Source organism: Anas acuta, chromosome 4 (assembly GCF_963932015.1).
Source record: "Anas acuta chromosome 4, bAnaAcu1.1, whole genome shotgun sequence".
Lineage (NCBI taxonomy): Eukaryota > Metazoa > Chordata > Aves > Anseriformes > Anatidae > Anas > Anas acuta.
The window spans coordinates 31,584,984-31,603,702 of NC_088982.1; the positions used below are offsets into that span (position 1 = coordinate 31,584,984).

The 18,719-nt window shown below is 40.5% G+C and overlaps 1 protein-coding gene across 13 annotated transcripts in view; it reads right to left on the reverse strand.

Annotated features, from left to right (window-relative positions):
• Nucleotides 1–18,719, reverse strand: part of MAPK10 (mitogen-activated protein kinase 10) — a 120,578-nt gene that overhangs the window by 27,068 nt on the left and 74,791 nt on the right. For 12 of the 13 annotated variants that reach the window (XM_068680532.1, XM_068680534.1, XM_068680538.1 and 9 more), the window contains 5 exons: nt 13,509–13,638; nt 11,280–11,338; nt 9,621–9,759; nt 8,150–8,315; nt 4,932–5,003 (listed from right to left, as the gene is read on the reverse strand). In XM_068680532.1, coding sequence (XP_068536633.1) covers nt 4,932–5,003; nt 8,150–8,315; nt 9,621–9,759; nt 11,280–11,338; nt 13,509–13,638 — 566 coding nt within the window. Of the gene's footprint in view, nt 1–283; nt 356–4,931; nt 5,004–8,149; nt 8,316–9,620; nt 9,760–11,279; nt 11,339–13,508; nt 13,639–18,719 lie in introns of all 13 variants that reach the window. The other variant, XM_068680542.1, reaches the window with a different exon arrangement.

Genomic DNA, 18,719 nt, shown 5'->3' on the forward strand with positions numbered 1-18,719 from the left:
CTAGAAGCAACTGGTCACTGGCTGCTATCAGCAGGAAGCACTTCTGACCAACTGTGCAGGATGTTTTCCCTCTCCGTAGGCTATACTCACTGTGCTCTCCAGGTAAGGCTTTTACTGAGAGATGTAATGGGTTATTGACATTGTGGCTTGCAAGGATTTCACAGTGGGACTTTCAACCCAGCTTGTTAGATGCAGTACAAATGGACTAGTCTGGCATGCAGGAGCTGGAGGGAAAAGGGTCACAAGTACCTACTGAGGCCAAATCGGCTGCTGGGAAGGATACGATCAGTGCCAGGAAACAACACAGCACCTTTAATCATTTCTCCCATGATGCACCCTACTGACCACATGTCAACTGAAAACAAAAATGAAATGAAGGTAAACAAGAAAACAGAAACAGAACAACAAATAAATGAGAAGACTTCTCCAATCCTGCCACCGCAGCGCAGGGCCTGCAGCCCGCCTGCCTCGTGCCCTCCACGACGCGTTCCTGCTCGTGCTTGCGCCTCGCGTGGCAGCGCAGCAGGTCTGAGAAAAATCGACTCCACCAGCTTTTGTTACCCCAGCGTGGATGCAAGACAATGAGAATTAAATGCAGAAAACCAAATGAGATCCACAGCTGGCTACTGTGTCAAAAGAACAGTCATAATTAAAATTCACCAATTAATTGTCTTCTTTAAGTTTTCATTTGCATTCATTACCTAGGTTTCTACTGCTTTGTACTGTAAATGAATGCTGGTCTTTGCGTTTAGTGAGGATATGCAAATTGCTTTTCCTTTATCCCTTCAGCTACTGAGATCCGTGCGTATTTTCAGAAGCTGAGCTGGCAACAGCCACAAAGGAACCCTGGGTCCCCAGGAAGACACATCCACCAATTATTCAGGGGTGGGAACAGAATGTGTTGAGGTTACTCAACTACCATTATGCTCGCGTTAGAGCCTGCTGGCTCACTTCCACGGGATCTCGGTGCAGCCATCAGTCCATCAGAGACAAGGGTCTTGAGAATCTCCTAAGATTTCTATTCGACGTGGTAGGAAATGCCAATTTCTAAACAGGACAGTTGAGACAGAAAAGCACTGAGCCATACCTTCTGCACTGAAATTCAGAGCAAATCGGGGGACTGTTTACCTGGTACAGAGAAGAGCAGTTCAGCTGGATTAAAACAAAGCTAACCACAATTTGCACCAGAACATGAGATGAAAATCAAACTCCTTCCGTCCGGTGTCACATTGAACTGGTGTTTTCCCCAGCACCAATACCATGAAACCACATTACCTCTGCTGTCCTTGCTCTATGATTAAACCATAGGGCATGGAAGCACAAAAAGGGACAGCCTGGTCTCTCAGGGCCAGAAGCTGCGGGGAAAAATGAAAGCGTCATGCTGCTTGGTTAAATTTACTCCTGCAATTTTACATTGAGCAACAACTGAAAGGTGATTTGATTTTGAATGCAAATGTCCTATCTGTGGCAATCTACATGCCTGGTTTAAGGCTCCCTGTTGCTTTACTTAGCATATGAAAAGCTTAATCACTACAAAATAAATCAATAAATAAGTAGATAAATAAAAGGCTACTTGTTAGGAAGCAATAAGCAAACCTATAGATGCAAATTATTGCTGCTTTCATCACAAGCTAAATGGCATGCAAAATATCAGGAGAAGATAGAGCAAGCAGTTGTTTGTTCATCTGTTATTAACCCCTTTTCAATGTCAGAGGCTGCCTTTGGACGTTACTGCTCTGTGCTGTGGTCAACAACGCACAACTGGAAGTTCACTCAGTGACTCGCTGAACAGAAACCTCTGCAGAGTGGATATTCCTCTACTTGATTCCTCAGGCTTTGGGAAGGGACTTTGAAAACACCCAACTTGGAAGCAGTAAAGATGAACATCTGAATATATCCAATATCTGAAGAGAAAAAAAAACACCTCTGCCTTCTTGCTCGTCCCCCTGAGCCACTTAGAAATAAGTCAAATTAGAGCCCTTTTCTTGAACCGCAGTTAGCTGGAGGCCAGGGGGTTTGTTACAAGGCATAGACAGCAGTGATCATCAGCAGCCCCAGTGAAAGCTTTGAGACTGCTGTGCAATGCTCTGCGAGCCTCAGCCCGGTGTTTCATGAAGTCCAGCATAAAGCCAGACGGACTCTGAGTCATTTCAGTATTGCATGCATCAGAAAAACAACCCACCCAAAATCTCAGAATATTTGCACTCAATTCCAAACCGCTGAAAATTTCCATTAGTTCAGGATTTTTCCCAAAAGCAAGATATTCAAAAAGGCTGGTGATGTTCCACCACCACAAGGAATATCTCCAAACTTCAAACAAATGCACACTGATTCATTGCCATGTAGAGATCTGCACAGCTCCAGGTACAACTCCACTTTTAGCAACTATTTGCCTTGAGGTTTTAAGATCACTTGAAAATGACCATTAATGAATTAAATTCACAACTTTTCACCTGAGTCTTTGAAGTGAAATTGTTGAATTTGGGCAGCTCGTGATGGGAAGCCATCTCTCCAAGTACTTGTGACATGGATTACCAGAAGTGGTGAATTTTTATCCCTGCCCCAATCTCTACAGACTAGGCTGCTGCCCAAAGCTGTTCTGAAGTTAATGGCAAAACACAATGTTTTTTTTTTTAATTAGCCTGCCTGAGTGCTTACACATACTTCAAAATACAAGCACATTTTCCAAGGACACCAAACACCCCCCTGCCTTTGCCATCTTGAATAAATGGCCCTGTAACCTCCTTCTGCACCACCGCTGGGACTTCACAAAAGACTACGAAGGGGAGCCCAGATGGAATAACCACAGCTGCTCTCGCTAAGACTCCTGTTGAAGATGGCTCTTCAGAGGCTGTACAGGCAGCTCCAGCTTGCATTCATTGAAATCATGGCATTCTGAGTAAAATTCAAGAAATGTGCTGCAGGAAACTCTGGAGGCCAGAGACACAGGCACAGCTGAATGGGCTTTGCAGTCCTCCCCATCCTCATGGGCTAGCTCTCAGGTCCTTCACCTGCTCTCTGTCCAGGCTGTTTGCCCAGGGAAAGGAGCAATAGATCATCTCCACTGTAGCTGCTGGGACCCACTCCAAATGCCACACACATTACAGACAGCACGGGGGTCTTATACTAAATGTAATCTGCTCTATAGACCATTAGAACATGCATACTGGAATTTAAAAGAGAGCTCGGCAGAGGACTACAAAGGTATACTAGGATTTGTAGGAACACTGGTCTGTAAACAGTGTCAGACTAAGAAGCCTCCCTGGCAGTATTTTGCAATGTCTGTTTTGGGCAATTAAAAAGAGACAAAAGGCATTTGCTAGGCAATTGCTAGCCGGTACACTGCAGGAGGGTGGAAGGTGTGCTTATTTTTTGGACACCAGCTAGCTCCTTGCAAGCTGACAGCGCCTGAATGGCCCCATCCTCCAGCCTTGCCCCATCTCAAGCGTCCTACTGGGTCAATTATATGAATGACTTCAGCGATGTTGGGCTTCTTGATACCAAAAAACATGTGTCCAGAGACTATTTTAATAAAGTTTTTTTTTTTTTTTTTGAAAAAACTTTGTTTATATTAACCGGGACAACGGTTGCATACAGGTACCATTGCCTATATGGATTTATATCTTTCTAAGTTACTGTAAGAAAGTCATGCATCCAGTGTATTTCCAGTCTATGCTCCCATAGGATGAGGAGCCAGTACAACGAGGCTGATTCCTCCTCAGCAGACCTCCAGTTCTGCATCTATCCTTTGGTAAAACCTAACTGCAGCTTCACCTGGTCACTGGGCCAAGCTCCATTTTCAGGGAAAGTCGGCAGAGCTGAAAATAGGACAGGCAGGACCTAACTCTGTCAAACACTACAGAGTTCACTCGAGAGCCAGAAAAAAAATAATAATTAGTTCCATGACTCTATGTCTATAGAAACTGGATTTTCTCCACACCAACTGCCAGTGTCTGCTGATGCCAGATTTTCACGGTGTCTTTCTGCCAGCCTGCTGCAAATAATCTTTTTGTTTCTGAACATGGAAAAACCATGTCACGTTGCTACATTTTATTCTGATGGGCAAAATACACACTCCCTACACTCCCCAGCCATCACCAGCAGATTGTCTGGCTTAGCCTGTGATAAAGCGATGGCTAAGTACACACCTCCTCTTTGTTTTCATTTTCTAATATTGCTTTCACCACCTTAAAAGTGGTAAAAATAATATCACCTAAGATGAAAAGAACAAGATGGAAGGGAAACAGAGTTAAACTTACGACACAGAGCTCATGCAAGTAAAGGGAAGTCCATTTTTACATTAAGAATGTCTTATTTCCATTCAACCTGGAAACCACACCAGATATACGGTTGCTTTATACTGTGAGTCAAATTCTTTGTTTTAAAGAAAAAGGGTGTATTGACTCAGTTCTGAGCCCATACAGCACTGAGATGAATCCAAATCCATGATGCATTAGCAAGCAAAAGACTATGATGTCACCACAAATGTTATGAAGTCGCTACTTCCAAAACATTAATGCAGAAAAACAGATTTACAGGAACCAGATGGGCCAAATTAGGATTTTTTAATTTTTTTTTGGTTTGGTATCGTATTTTTCCTTTGAAGAGTAGTAAGTAAAACTATTAGTGTGCTATCATAATGCTTGTATTCTATACTGTATATTAGTATCACATCAGAACTACGTGAAGTGGAATGACTGTGGGTTTTAAAACAAGGTAACTGATTTGTGTGAAATAATTCTGTGCATCTGTTTTTCATTTTCAATTTTGTCCATATCAGTAGTGCGCTGTTTCTGTTTACTCGTACCTCTGGGACTCAATTTCTTGCTTCTATCTTTACAGTCCTGGTATATTCATTACAAGGAAAAGGGGAAGGGGTGGAAGAGAGGAACAAATAATAGGTGAAGCTGCAGCAAATGGCACAAGGATACAGTCCCTTCCTGGAAAGAGGATTTTGTGGCGAACCATTTCTCCCATAATGCATCCCACAGACCATATATCCACTAGAACAGCAGAGATAGGGAAGTGAAGAAGAAGGAAAAAAAGCAAAGTTAACTATGACATTTTATTCCTAAAGAAGGGGAAAAAGAACAGGGTGATCAGAACAGTTCAGTTTGTTTTGTTGCTGTTTTTTTTTTTTTCTTTCCCCACATCTCACCTGAAGCCAAAATGATTAAGTAAAAGCTGTGTCAGTCAGCCTGATGGCAGTGAGCAACAATGGTGCAAAATGTTTAAAATTGACATTGCTGGAAAAAGCTAGCAAGTAAAGCAAAAACTGCACAGACCCATGGTTTACACTGAGTTTACAATGGGAAATTTTTTTTTTTTTTTTTGAACTTAAAAAGCACAAAACACCCCAGACAATGATCGTCTGGAAGAAACCCCACCTGCAGCAAGGCAGTTTATAGGCTGCGTCCTGCAGGAATGAGTCTCCCTGCAGCACTACACAAGAGGTCCCAAAGAGAAGCACTCACTGAGGTGAAGGCCGCATGGATAAATACCATCCTTGAGGGTTAGCTACAAGTCCTGCTTTGGGGTCAGAAGCCATGACGTCCTGTCTCTACGTGCCTATCTGTGTGTGTCTGGCTGTACCTACATACCAACATAGAACCACAGAGTGACACTTGCAATCTGCTTTTTACTCCGTAGGTACTCAAAATTAATGTTAAAATAAACAAGTGCTTTGGAGGACAAGTACCAACAAGAGTAAGACTATTTCTTATGTTCCTGATCCTCCCTGCAGCTTGTAGATGCAGTAAGTGTGGTTACCTGTTTGACTTGGGTGGGGTTGGATTTTTTTGCCTCTCAAGCCTTACAAGAAAAAAAGCTAGATAGATGAGACTATGCACAGAAGAGACCTTGAGCCAATGTGAAGGGGAAAACCTGCTTTAAAATGCTTTAAAAAAACATGTCTCTCTGCTTCGAATCCTCACTTTGTAGTCATGTTCAAACTACATAGCCAGTTTCTTCTCTTTTTCTTCCCCCTTTTTAACCTTCAAAAGCTATCCAAAACAAACCAAAGAAACAAACAAACAACTCATTGTTTTGGTACAACAAAATAAAGGTGAAATGCTCCATTTGGGAAAAGGAGGGTAGAGGTATCAGGGGCACAGGACAGCAGGAGCATGCCTGAGGCGGTGGCAGTTTTCTTCTGAGTGATGGTTTTGGGACCTTCCACAGGAAGCGCAGCAAACTGGTGATAATTATGCATCTTTAGCCAACCAAGTGCAGAAAGAAAATGAAAGCAGTGAACGGTCCTTATACAGGCAATGTACGTAGGAAGGAGAAAAAATAAGGGAGCTTCAGTAATGTGGCAGCACAGGCCAGGGCAGGGAAACACAGACCAAGCCTTTCTGTTGCCTTCCCTGGGAGCTGGATGAGAACCTCCAAGCAGACCAGCTCCTCAGACAGCTGACCTTCGTTTTCAAATGTTTTGCTTTCTTTCTCTGTTGACTTCATTTTCACTTAGCACAATTAAGACAAGACCATTCATCCTGAGCCAGATTCACTGACCAGGAGAGTCAAAGGAGGCCTCTCTGTTAACTTCCAGGGACATTTGAGCAGGACCTTTACATCTGGCAAACATTCTTAGTATCTTCCCAGCTGTGCACTTCATCACAGAACTGTCTCTAACTTTTTCTTAGTGTCATTTTAATCATGTGAAAACTGGGTGCCTTCTCCGTCCTTTCAGGGACAATTATAACAAGAAAGATAATCATATGTTTGGAAAGAAAGAGAAAGCAAAATAATTCATTTCACAACAGAAGAAACTAGATATTTGGAGTAAGGAGCCATGTAAAGCATGCTGTGCCTAGATCAAATTTATTATGACACATCAAAATACTTCAAGAAACTTTACTCCTCTTTAATATATTATTCTGTATGGTTAGTATCCACCCAGTAACTGTCACCTTTGTAGATTTTCATGTGAGAATCTGTACTGTAAATTCACAAACATTACTATTAATACAAAGGCTACCCAATTTTGGCAGAAGTTTTGTGAGTATGCCTGTGTTCTTGTTCAAGTCACAGAATCAGCTCTGAAGATCAGTTTCACTGCTCTTCACAAAATGCTGTTGGCTGTTAGTCAAAGTTTTCCTGTGGGTTAGCCTCTTAAAATGTATTAAATAGGAGTCTTTTAAATAAATTCCTGGTCTTGACATTTGCTGTTTTACCCAAGCATTTGTCATTGAAAAGTCTATCATACAGCAAAGTGGTAGCTTTTGACAGCAGAATCTGTATCACAGCAGATTTTTCTCCACTCCATGCGTTATCCCTTCCTTTCCTGCCTTGTTTACCTGATACTCAGATTAGGTACAAATGAGAATCATTTTTAAAGTTTTTCCTCCATCCTTTGTGAAAGTGGACTTGACCCTACTTGCTTCTTTATAGTGTGTACTGCCTACCTGCTTTTCACTAAGTTTCCAGGGACTGAGAGGTATCCAGATCCCACACAGACTGTTCAGAGCAAAACCCTATTTACATCTAGAGAGATTACATACCAATGCATTTTTTTATTTTGTTTTGGTTTGGTTTTAGCTTCATCTTTTTTCTCTCCTTTCCAACTCTACTTTTCATTAAAAAGAGACACAAACTGCAGAATTTATATCTAGGTTTTCTCCTCATGAAACCTGTTAGCAGAAACTGGGACTTTAGTTAAACCTATCATACAGGCAGAAATGGCTCTTGAAATTCATATCTGATTAGTTTTGTAGAAATTGTGGAATGCCTAGGATTCCCTATGTTAGCTTTTACCTCTCTTCTTCCTGCCTTGAACAATTCAAAGACCCAGATCCAATTACTTCGTTCAGCAATCCCCCTTGTTCACACCCTGTTTCATAGCCACAGAAACCAAATGCATTTTGCTCAGAAAGGGCTGATTGTCTTGGATAAATTCAATGATAACTATGACCAGGTTTCCCACTATTCTTCTGTCCCACGCCAATATCTCCACCAATATTACTCTGCAAATACAGTCAGTAGCTGCAGTACCCAACACTAAGAAACTGCTCTAAATCACCTGACTTTTAAATTCAAGATGTTATTTATTGTTACATTTTCTTTTTCTCCTTCTGGTGCCCCTTACAGTTGTGAAAGCAGACCTTACACTTCAGGTCCCACTGCACTTGCTATGAAATTGCAGCCCTACCGTTCTCCTTGTAGCCCATTCCCAAGATGACCTCTGGTGCTCTGTAGTAACGTGTCACCACATACGGAGTCATCATGAAGCTCGTGCCTGCAGTCCGGGCCAGTCCAAAATCCAAAATCTTCAACGTGCAGTCAGATTTTACCACGATATTACTTGGTTTTAAATCCTGAAAAGATAGTGAGAAGAGGTATGACTGCACTTCATAAAGCTAGCCACAGCAGTGATCTGGACTGATATTTTAGGTCATCCTTGAAATATTAATTTACTCTCTGATACCAATAGTTACAATCACAAATCACTTGCAGGTACATGGTAAAATCTTGCTACTGTTTCTCTCAACATCCTTCACAAGGGTTGCTAGCGTGGCATATTCAGAGGCTTTAGTTGGATGGTGGGAGCTTACTAGTGTTAAATTAACTGCATTCAGCAGTTTAATAAACTTGGATAGCTATTTGATTATTATTATGATTATTTTTTTTAAGTGCTGTCCGCCTAGTAGATACATTCCAACTGTATGTGTGGAGTTACCTTACCGTTTGATTTATATTAATTTTTCAATTCATCCTTTCCCAGAAGACTATCCTGAAGCTAGGTCTATCACCCTTCTGCATCTTTTATGCCAAGAAAGGAGACCTTGGTTTACAGTTAAACAATGTTCATCTTGGAACACATTTTATTAGCCCTTCTTCTCTTCCTTTCATAAGGGAAGAGAAATATTTTCTCATCTGTTTTTTAAACAGGGAAACAAAAATTAGTAAAAGCACGTTTTAATAAAGAATGAGGGTATTTTTAATCCACTGAGTATTGCCTACTGCTCGCAGTCACATGAACTGTTCCCTCTGTTGTCAACAGGCACAGGTAGAGAACTCTGGCATTCACAGCCGGGTGCTCTGCCCTTAGCAGACACCGTGCTCTGAGGTAGAGAAGTAAAACGAGAGGATGCATTTAATACACACTTCACAGCCTTCTCATTCATTTTAGCAAATGTAAATCATGGTTAATATTAATTCCATATGTTCTGCCTGCTCTCTGTGGAGCTTGATCTGACTTGTATGACATTGAGCTGGATCTTGATCATACTTGTATGACACGATGACACATACGACTTGTACAACATCAGTTCAGATAGTCTGAATGCCATGTGTGCACGTTAGGATGCAGACAGCTGCATTTTCAAGAGCAATACCCTTTCTCTATATGTTTCAGAGATCGTATGTACTTGGTGATTTCCAGTGTTTATTGTTTGGTTATTATTAATAAGGACGTGACCTTTTTGGAGTTCACAACTAACCTCACTTTTAAAACAGCCAAAAAGCTACTCTGACAAGGGGATGGGCTATGACTTGTAAATGTATGGCCATTTCTCTGGGGGATAGGGCTTAGATCCACAGTACAAGATACTCAACTGGTTTCTCAAGTCCTCGTGAGGATGCCATTTGCTGCCCTAAGTTTCAAACCCAAGTCTGCTTACCCTGTGAATGATTCCTGCGGAGTGAAGATGCTTGATACCACAGAGCATTTGGTAAAGTAGATAAGACATTCGCTCATGGTCGAGCTCCATCTGAATGACCTGGCACAGATTGGCATCCATTAACTCCATTACCAGGTAACTAAATGAAAAAGCAAAGTCATGAGCTTATCATCTGTGTTGAGGAAGAACTACAGCATCATTTCCAGTGACTAACAAAGCCCTTCCTTGCTTCAAAATGTCACTGATTTCTGCTGACTGGATATAACGTAGCTGAAGAGTGGCTAAGCACAGAAATTGCTCACAACCATATCGTCGTGGTGCTCGTCTCTCACTGCACCAACACTGTTCTTGGTGGGCCCTTCTTGATACATTCCCCAGAGCCTGTACCTTACATGCACATGCAAGCAGCACAGAACTGAACCATGCAGAACACAGAAGAGCCACAAGCATCAAAATGACATGACTACTTGGCCTTTGATCATTATGAGAAATGGATACCACAGCACACGTAGGAATCTGAGAGCAGTGGTGCTAAAACATGCATCCCCAAGTGAAATGTCTCCAAAACCCTCCTAAGACTGCATGACTAAACTCAGTTCTCATTACAAACAATTGGTCTTGAGCTTCTGGTAAATAAGCTTCACTGACAACCTCAGCAGGACCTTATCCTGGTCCCCTTGAGAGAGAAGTTAATAAGTTGAACACACACAGCTCATTTCTTATGAGACTTCTTATAAGCAGAGCTGAATCTTAATTATAACAGGGCATCAAAGCGCTCTCAAACTTTGGGGAAAACACCAGCTTTCTATTTCTGTGTGACCTACATGCCTCATCTTCTCCCCAGCACTGCTTATCTCCTCTGCTCTGCACATGTCTGCAGTGACAATTTGATGCGGAAGACTCGTATACCAAAACCAGAACCACACTCGCCACTGCTATCTGTCTGTTGGCATCACTGCTATCAGAGTACAGAAGGGAATACATTTCCATACCATGCATACAGAATATGGGAAAGACTGAAAGATAAAAGGCATGCAGCTATATAAAACACTATTTAAAATTTTACTCAGGGCAGGTTCATGCTACGCACAGTAGTGCTTGTGCAATAGGCAATGCTCAGCAGAGATGCTAGTCATCCTTTACACCTAGCACTGGTTCCCCAGGCAAGTAATTTCAGGAAGTCAAAGGTTAGTACAAAGCCAACATGAAAGGAGGAAATATTTCACATCTGTCTCTCTTATGGGAAATTATTTCAGAGTGAATTGCTGCGTTTCAAAACCTCATGACTCAGGGAGCTGTGCAACAACCATCATTTCCCAAGCAAGCTAACACCACAAAAGCAGGCCCCTTTACCTACTGACACCTCTTCCCATGCGTTTGAAGGTAAGTGCAAGTAACTGTAACTCTCTCGAGAAGGGTCTCACCAGCAGGCTTTGCACACTTCCAGCACTTAGGAATCCCAATGTTTGGCACCTTATAAATGTCAGAAGTCTCTGAACATGGGAACGTAGGGTGTCTGTCTACCAAAGTGTGGTCTACACGTGATCATTTTTAGAGGAGCTCACAGCCTTTGTATTCTGCCAAGTTACTGAGTTCATGGTACATTATAATGCCCCACGTCTCTAAAGCTTTAGTTTAATTATTTTCTGTATTACTTACACATCCTGGAACTCCTCCAGAGATTTCTGTGGTGTGAAGACATTTAATAAACTGATAATCTGAAAAGCAGAGTAAGACAAAAGGAGGAAGACAAGTGATAAAGGTAAGCAGTTGAACCCATTTTGAAGTGAGTGTTAAAGGACAGACTGTTTTCCACTGCTCAGTTTATACCAGCCCTTCTCACTTCATGGCTCAGTAAGAAGCTGGCAACATTCAAAATAAAATGCCTCACAATAAAATGCCTTGAAGATCTCTTCAAGGTGCACTTGAAATGGTTTCTGAGAAAAGGATTAGTAAGGAATGATAAACCAAAATGATAACAGTGAAAGGTTCAAAGACCAGCCTCAGCTCAGTCTGCAGGAACAGTCCTCTTGCGACAGCCAGAACTATCTTATATATGAAGAACGCATGTCTGAGGGGAGAAGTAATCAAGGACCATCATACCGTAAGTAAACAGAAGACCTTCCTTCTCTCTGACATAGCTTCAACTCCTCTGAGGGCACTTATCCGACACAGTTTCCATTCCCAGACATACTGCATTTTAGTAAAAGCACTTCAAAAGGGCAGGTACTTTCTAGGCTAAAACAGGACTTCTGTTATGCAAGGTGTATTACTTGCTTTTTAAACATGCTGGGCTACTGAAAGACACTGACAGCAGCATGCAAGGCAGCACAGAGGGAATACGTGACCTTAGGGATCCAAATTCCTCGTGCTTTCCTTCTTGTGGGTGGGAAAGGTAGGAGATGGAGGCAAAGCCACCACGAAGATCACATCTGAACCTCTCCCTCTCTGCCTACACCACCTCTCTAGGCTTGTCTTGACAATCTTCACCTTCCTGTGCATTTCTCAAAACTCTTAATCAGCAAATGCTGCACTGTCATCAGCTTTTATACAGCATTTTAAAACATATATATTCAAAATGAGTATCACTACTCCGCAGCCCTCTGCTCTTCTCCAGTCTATTCTAAACTAAGTGAGAACACATCATTCTCCTGCTTACATGGAGGACTACTCACCCCCGCATTTTCAAAGCCTGCTGGATTGCTCTGACTAAGGGTAGCTTCAATCCATGTCAGTAGGGAAGAGGCAGGTACACACCAATTGACAAGGTGAAACAAGGAAAAGTCAATGCCCAGAGGTGGGGGCAGAGGACATTAAAGGTGACAAATCCCACTTTTTGTCATTTTAGGGCCAAACCTTTTTCTTTGCATGTGAATTTGTGACTGGTGCAAAGTACCAAACCTCAGCTTACATTATGCTTTTCAAGCTCATCTACGTTCTGCATAATGAGAGAGTCATCTCAGGATCTGAGGCAAGAGTAAACGTAGCTAACTGATAAATTCACTCCTATTGAAAGGAAGGGGCATCCAGCAACAGCAGCAGAGAAGGAACTGTAAGAATATGAAATCCTTGGGAAGTCCCTTGAGCAATGCATTATGGCAATCCTATGTAACCCATTATAAAAACAGCAAGTGTTCATAGTTCTAAGACAGTTGCTATTAACATACAGACATGAGCTAAGTCCACCGCTACAGTTAAGGATATTTTACTTCACTACAAATTCTAGATTTTAAACAATTGGTGGTGGGTGTACAAAGCAAGGTAGCCTAGAACTTCCTAATGTTGTGTATTTCAACAAGAGCTCTTTAAGTAAAAGGAATGGTGCAACGCATTGTGGCTTCAGAGTTCCTGGTTCCACACTATTAGCTGACATATAAATACATGGAAATGGTCAAGTGCTTTGGGTTCTTTACTTCCTTCAGCATTTTTAAAATAATCATATAATGATGGCCCCTTACTTTGCACAATCTGTACATCTCACATCTGTATGATACTGGATTTCAGATCAAGTCCAGAGCAAGGAGTGACACTTGAGCTGGGTACTCCAACTCAAGAAACACTGCTTTGAGTCTTGAGCCCTAGTGACAGGAGGACGGAGCCAGCATTCTAACCATCACTTAGGTATTTCTGGAAAAACAGTAGACAAGAACATATTCTGCTCTCTCCCCTTCCATCACCCCCCACCTACTCGCTGGGCTCCATTTGGCACAGCCTTTACAGTAGTACATGCAATAATCTCATTCCCCTATGCCAGCAAATAGTGTCAGAGAGAAGGTAGCCCTTGAGCATACTCTGCTTCTCATTTCCTCTCTTGTAAAAAGGCATCCATCATAAGAGGTTTCTTCCTAACAAACCAAAATGCTTGTTTGTGTCCTATAGAAAACTTACATTTTTATGATTCACACACTTCATGAGGACCAGCTCTCTGTAAGCTCGCTTTGCGTGCGTTTGGTTCTGAAATGGTCTGCTGAGCTTCTTAATGGCCACGTTTCTGTCAAGGACAGCATCATATGCAGCACTGTAGTAATTACAAACACAAGGGTTATACGTCTTAGAGGATATCCTTCATTTCAAAGGGCAAATTCCTGGGCCTCAAGCCTATTATTCCAATTTTTCACCCCAAGAATAGTAGTGGGACAAGGAGAGAGTGTCCAGGGAGAAAAAAAGAAGACATCAAGAGGAAACACATGCCACCACATCAGCAGAGTACAGCACGCACCACTGCTTCTGAACTCTAGTTTCATAGGAAGCTAACATTTATTTTCAAGGAGTGAAGAAAAAAAAACATTATGTAACTCTAAATAAAAATACAACAAAAACTTGATTTGAGAAGTTCTTTCCTAAAGCAACAATGTGCACTGGGTGCAGTGGAGAGATGGGAGATGCTTTTCCCATCATGATTAAGGACACCTTCACCAGGTGGCTCAGTGAGCAATTTCCCACTTTTATTTAGACTGAGTTTTGTCTTTTCCTTATGATATTTTTAATGAAATCAAATTATTTAATTATTCCTATACACCACATCATCCAGTTCTACTTACAAACCTAGAAAAAGAACAATTTCACAAAATGTCTTTGTCATTTCCTTTTAGTACTGAAAAAATTGTTGCATATGCTTAGTTAAAAATTTTGAGAACATGAAGAAATACAGGCTGTGGTTTGCAAAGCAGGCTCTTAAAAATGGGCTTCTAAACTCTCTTCTAGCTTTTAAAATATTTTACACAACTTTCACATATTTTGATAACCTTTCAGAACAGTCCTCAGATCCTGTTCCCAATTCCCCCTTTTCTCAAGAAATTAATGCCTGCTTACTGTAGGCATTCAGTGGCATTCACTTACAGCATCTTACTGACCATGTACAAAGCAGAAAGCATACATCAGAAGCTTAGTTACATAGCCAACAAAAATTTAGAAGCTCTTTAAAAAGCATTGGCAATGTCTGTCTTGAAATACCTCCTCCACCTGTGTGGTTTCCAGTAACACTACTCCTACATCATGAACACACTAAATACATCCCTGAAAAAAAAGCAGCTGATTACTAGAGGTGGTGAAGAACACTTTGAAGAATACTTTAGTAAACTACTGACATTTGGGGCAGGATGGTGGGATTTCCCCCTGAGAAGGTCTGCAGACAAGGAAAAAAAAAAAAAAAAACAACAGCTTATGAATGTCCTTTGAGATATTCTGAAATTTTCAGGGAGTTCTGTTTCAATATTTTCATAGTGAAACTATTTCAGTTCAAACCCCAAATTTACAGAGAAACGTACAAATAAATAGAAAGCCAAAAGAGTTTAAAATCATGATCTTTCTATATTTAAATGCTTCGCCTCTATCGTTGATGGACAGAGGCTTTGAATATACTTTAGCAGACAAATATCTCAGCTAATCCATATTACCTCGTCACTCAACAGCTTTTAAAAAGAATAGCCCACATAAGACTCAGTTGAGTTATATAGGAATGTTTTAAATCACTTTCATCTCATTTTCTATTCATGTGTTTTGATTTCATTAGTTATGTCGTATCATCAAAGGAGTTACCAAGCAGTAACACCAAAAAGTTTGTCTGTGCAACCATTTTCCCCAGTTTCTGTTCTCTGATCATTTTTCTGAATTTTCTCTCTGTCAAAACAAGAGATACAAAAGCACCAATCTAAAATCGGAAAAACAAAGCTTTTTTAAGCCCTAGGTGTTATGATCCATTTCCAGTCCTCTACGTATTGTAATGGCAGCTTCCTCATCTATGGAGAAAAAGAAAACTAAGATACTCCTTTGTACAGCACTATTTGCTTTGAGATACAAGGATCTCACTTGTAGTTTTATTCTTGCCTTCTATCAAATGAATGGAAGGTGTCCAACCACTTCAAGACATCAATAGGTGAATTCATTGCACTGAGTAAATTAATAGTACTGATGCTTTTTGCTATTCACTGGAGAGAATTTTTGTTTCCAGACAGCCAACTATGCATTTTACTACAATGAAATTACAGACACCACACGTAGATCCCCACTCCACAAAATCCTTTCCTCAGAACACCGAGATTAGCACTGATGATATATAACAGCCTTCTTAAGACAAACTTCCATCACTGGCAGAAGAGTGGCTGCATGAACAGGTGACTCAAGGGAACAGGAGTAAGAGAGAGTAACGAGCGTCTGAGAACTGATGTGAAAAGGTCAAGCATAAAAGGCAATTTCAAGATCTCCAGTAAGAGAGCGGATTTGCATGTAAACCCTGTGCTCCTTTCTCTGGAAACCGTATTGGAACTTTGCTCAACTATGAAATTATTTTTTAAATTTATATCGTTGCCTATTTTTGTAACAAAGACTATAATTCAACTCCCAGCCTTGTAATTAAATTTTAGTTCTACTTCAATATGAGCTCAGAAAAAAGAATCCTCCAAGCTTACTATCAAATCTCTGGCAGCTGCACAGATGGAAAATGCAGTAAATAAATTCTTCCATTGTAAATTCTGTTTATGACTAGTTTTGTAAGGTAAATGTTAGTGTTAAAACTGCCTTTTTAAAAACTGTAAATAATTTGAAAAAAAAAAAAAAACACCAACAATTTAGCAGAGAATAGTTCTAGCCAGATGTGAAAATAAATTCATGACTATCGAGGCTCATATGTAATTATAGCTATTTAACAACTTTTTTGCTGACTCCAGAAAAAAAAAAAAAAAAAGAAACCAAGTGCAATCCTTCTTAGTCCAATGGATTTACACAAACAGCTAACTATTTACCACTAATGCCGTGCATGAGTTCAAGCTGCAAGAATCAATTATCAATGCTCTGTTATCACACACTTGAAGGACCAGGCAATCGTTTTTCTATGCAAGTTAGCAAGCCAAGGGAAGCATTCCAGTTAGACATCCAAGATGCTATTTCAATAGACACAATATAGAATGGGAAGGATCTTTTAATCAATTATCTCTTTTAATCAATAATGAAACTTAACACTAACCACTTCCATTATAATCTACCACAGAACTGACTGACAAAGTCAGAGAAAACATTCTTTTAAAATAGACTTTTAGAGATGGGTAGCAAAATGGCAATTTTTGATAGTCTTCAGCTTCAAGACTCTTTGGATGGGGTAGTTGCATCCTTTTCAAGCTCCTTATGTTTTCTCCAGCCACTACTGGACTAAAGCAGCCTTACTCAAGAGATGATAGACTAGAAACCCAAAAGAGAGGAGAAAGCTCCCAGCTGTCAGCCCCCAAGGACAGGCTGTGAAACAAAGATGTACCACTGAAACTGGACGATTTCAAAAGTAAAGATTCAAAACGTAAAGGAACCTGTTAGAGAACTGAAGCTGTCATTCAGTGTCCACGTGCTTCCATGTATTTATTAAACCTACTGCACACAAAATCTAGTCAAAAAGGAAAAGACAGATCTTGCTCTTCAGCTTGCCCAAGCCTGCATTTTATACACTACCCTGAAAAAGATTGTTTTCAAACTGTGCCTCAAAGACTTACAGCTCTGGTACCAAACTGAAATCCTCTGAAAATGAAGAAGTTCATCATCCGCTTCGCATGATGGATTTTACATTTAGATATTAAGTATTTCAGAACAGAGAAGAGCACACTTGGCACATTTTATCTATAGAGTATCCTGGTCTCATGTCTCATTATGTTATGGTATCACTGAAATTATTACTGCAGCATTTCAATATACATTTCCTTGCGTCACTATGGCAGACTTATGCTGTCTTCTACTTTGCAAAATAGAGCACTCCAAAGGCCCTGGTTAAATTCAAGTCTGTTTTAGCTGACTTGTTTTTTTCAAGTTGTTAGATTTAAAGCTCTCTGGTTATCTGCACATTAAACAAGAAAAGGTGATTTAAAGAGGTCTATGCACATTTGTGTGCAAAAATGTAGGGAAAAAAAATAAAAAACAGAAAACCTGCTCACTTGAACAGTCATAACTGTGCTTATTGAAACAAGACCCAGGCATAGCTAGAAGAAACTACTTGAAAATCAGCATCTCCCCCGCTGGATCTGTGGTGGTGTGTATCTGGGTAACTATCACCCTAGAGATTTTGTTCAGAGATCCAAATGCACACGTGCATTTTCTTAAGAAAGCAAACACCAAGAAGTCCAAGCCCACACTTCATGCAGTCCCTTTACTTTCACCCTTAAAGGATTATAAAGTATTGCTTTTGTATTCATGGGATCCGCAGTGCAATTTGAACACCTATTATTCATTCTAAGTACTGCACTCAGCCCCATTGCTTCAAATGTCAAAGCCAGGCAGCCCTTTCTAGCAGGAAAAAAAAAAAAAAAAAAAAAAAAAAAAAAAAAAAAGGAAGTGCAGTGAATTTATATTTCTAAAGGTAAGAAGATTCAAGAACTTCACTGTGAAACCTATTTCACAGTTCAGGCAGATTGAGACAGCCATTATCCTCTCAATTTTCAGATTTGTAGTCTGAATTAAGATGGCTGAGCCACCATAGAGAAAACAATGCAAGTTGCATGGATACAACGCTTATTTTTAGCCAACATATTTACTACTTAACTGCACTTGACATACTCCAACAGTGCTATACTGTAAATTCTCCACTTACCCTACTGCATAAAACTATAAAACCACAACATAATTCACAGTGCAGCAAAATAAGCTATACACTTCTAGAACCACTGGGAAAAACGGGAATCAGAGGCTGGAATATAGTAAAGAAAAGCAAGCTCTGGAATAAAATTTGTCCTCGTCTACTTCATGACAAATTGTCCTGTTACTATGCTGAGCCTGCACAAATGACTTTTTTTTTTTTTAAAGAACAACTACACATGTGAAAATACCAAATTTGTTGATGTTAACATAGTGTTCTTTCCTTAAAAGCTCTAGCAGCTCTTAAACTCTGTCACCATCACAAACCATAAGCACATGAACAGAAGCTCCACACCATGTAGAGACCACAATCACATTGATTGAGCTGACAACTCAGACGCACAAGCTTATGCTCTTTTGGTTGTACAAAAATAGCTCTGCGGCGCTCTCATCTGCCGCTTGAACCTCAATTTAGTCGTCTTTCTAGTTACACGAGCTGGTGATGCCCTAAAAAAGGCATCTCTTTGGAATCCACTGCTCAGTTTTGTAGAT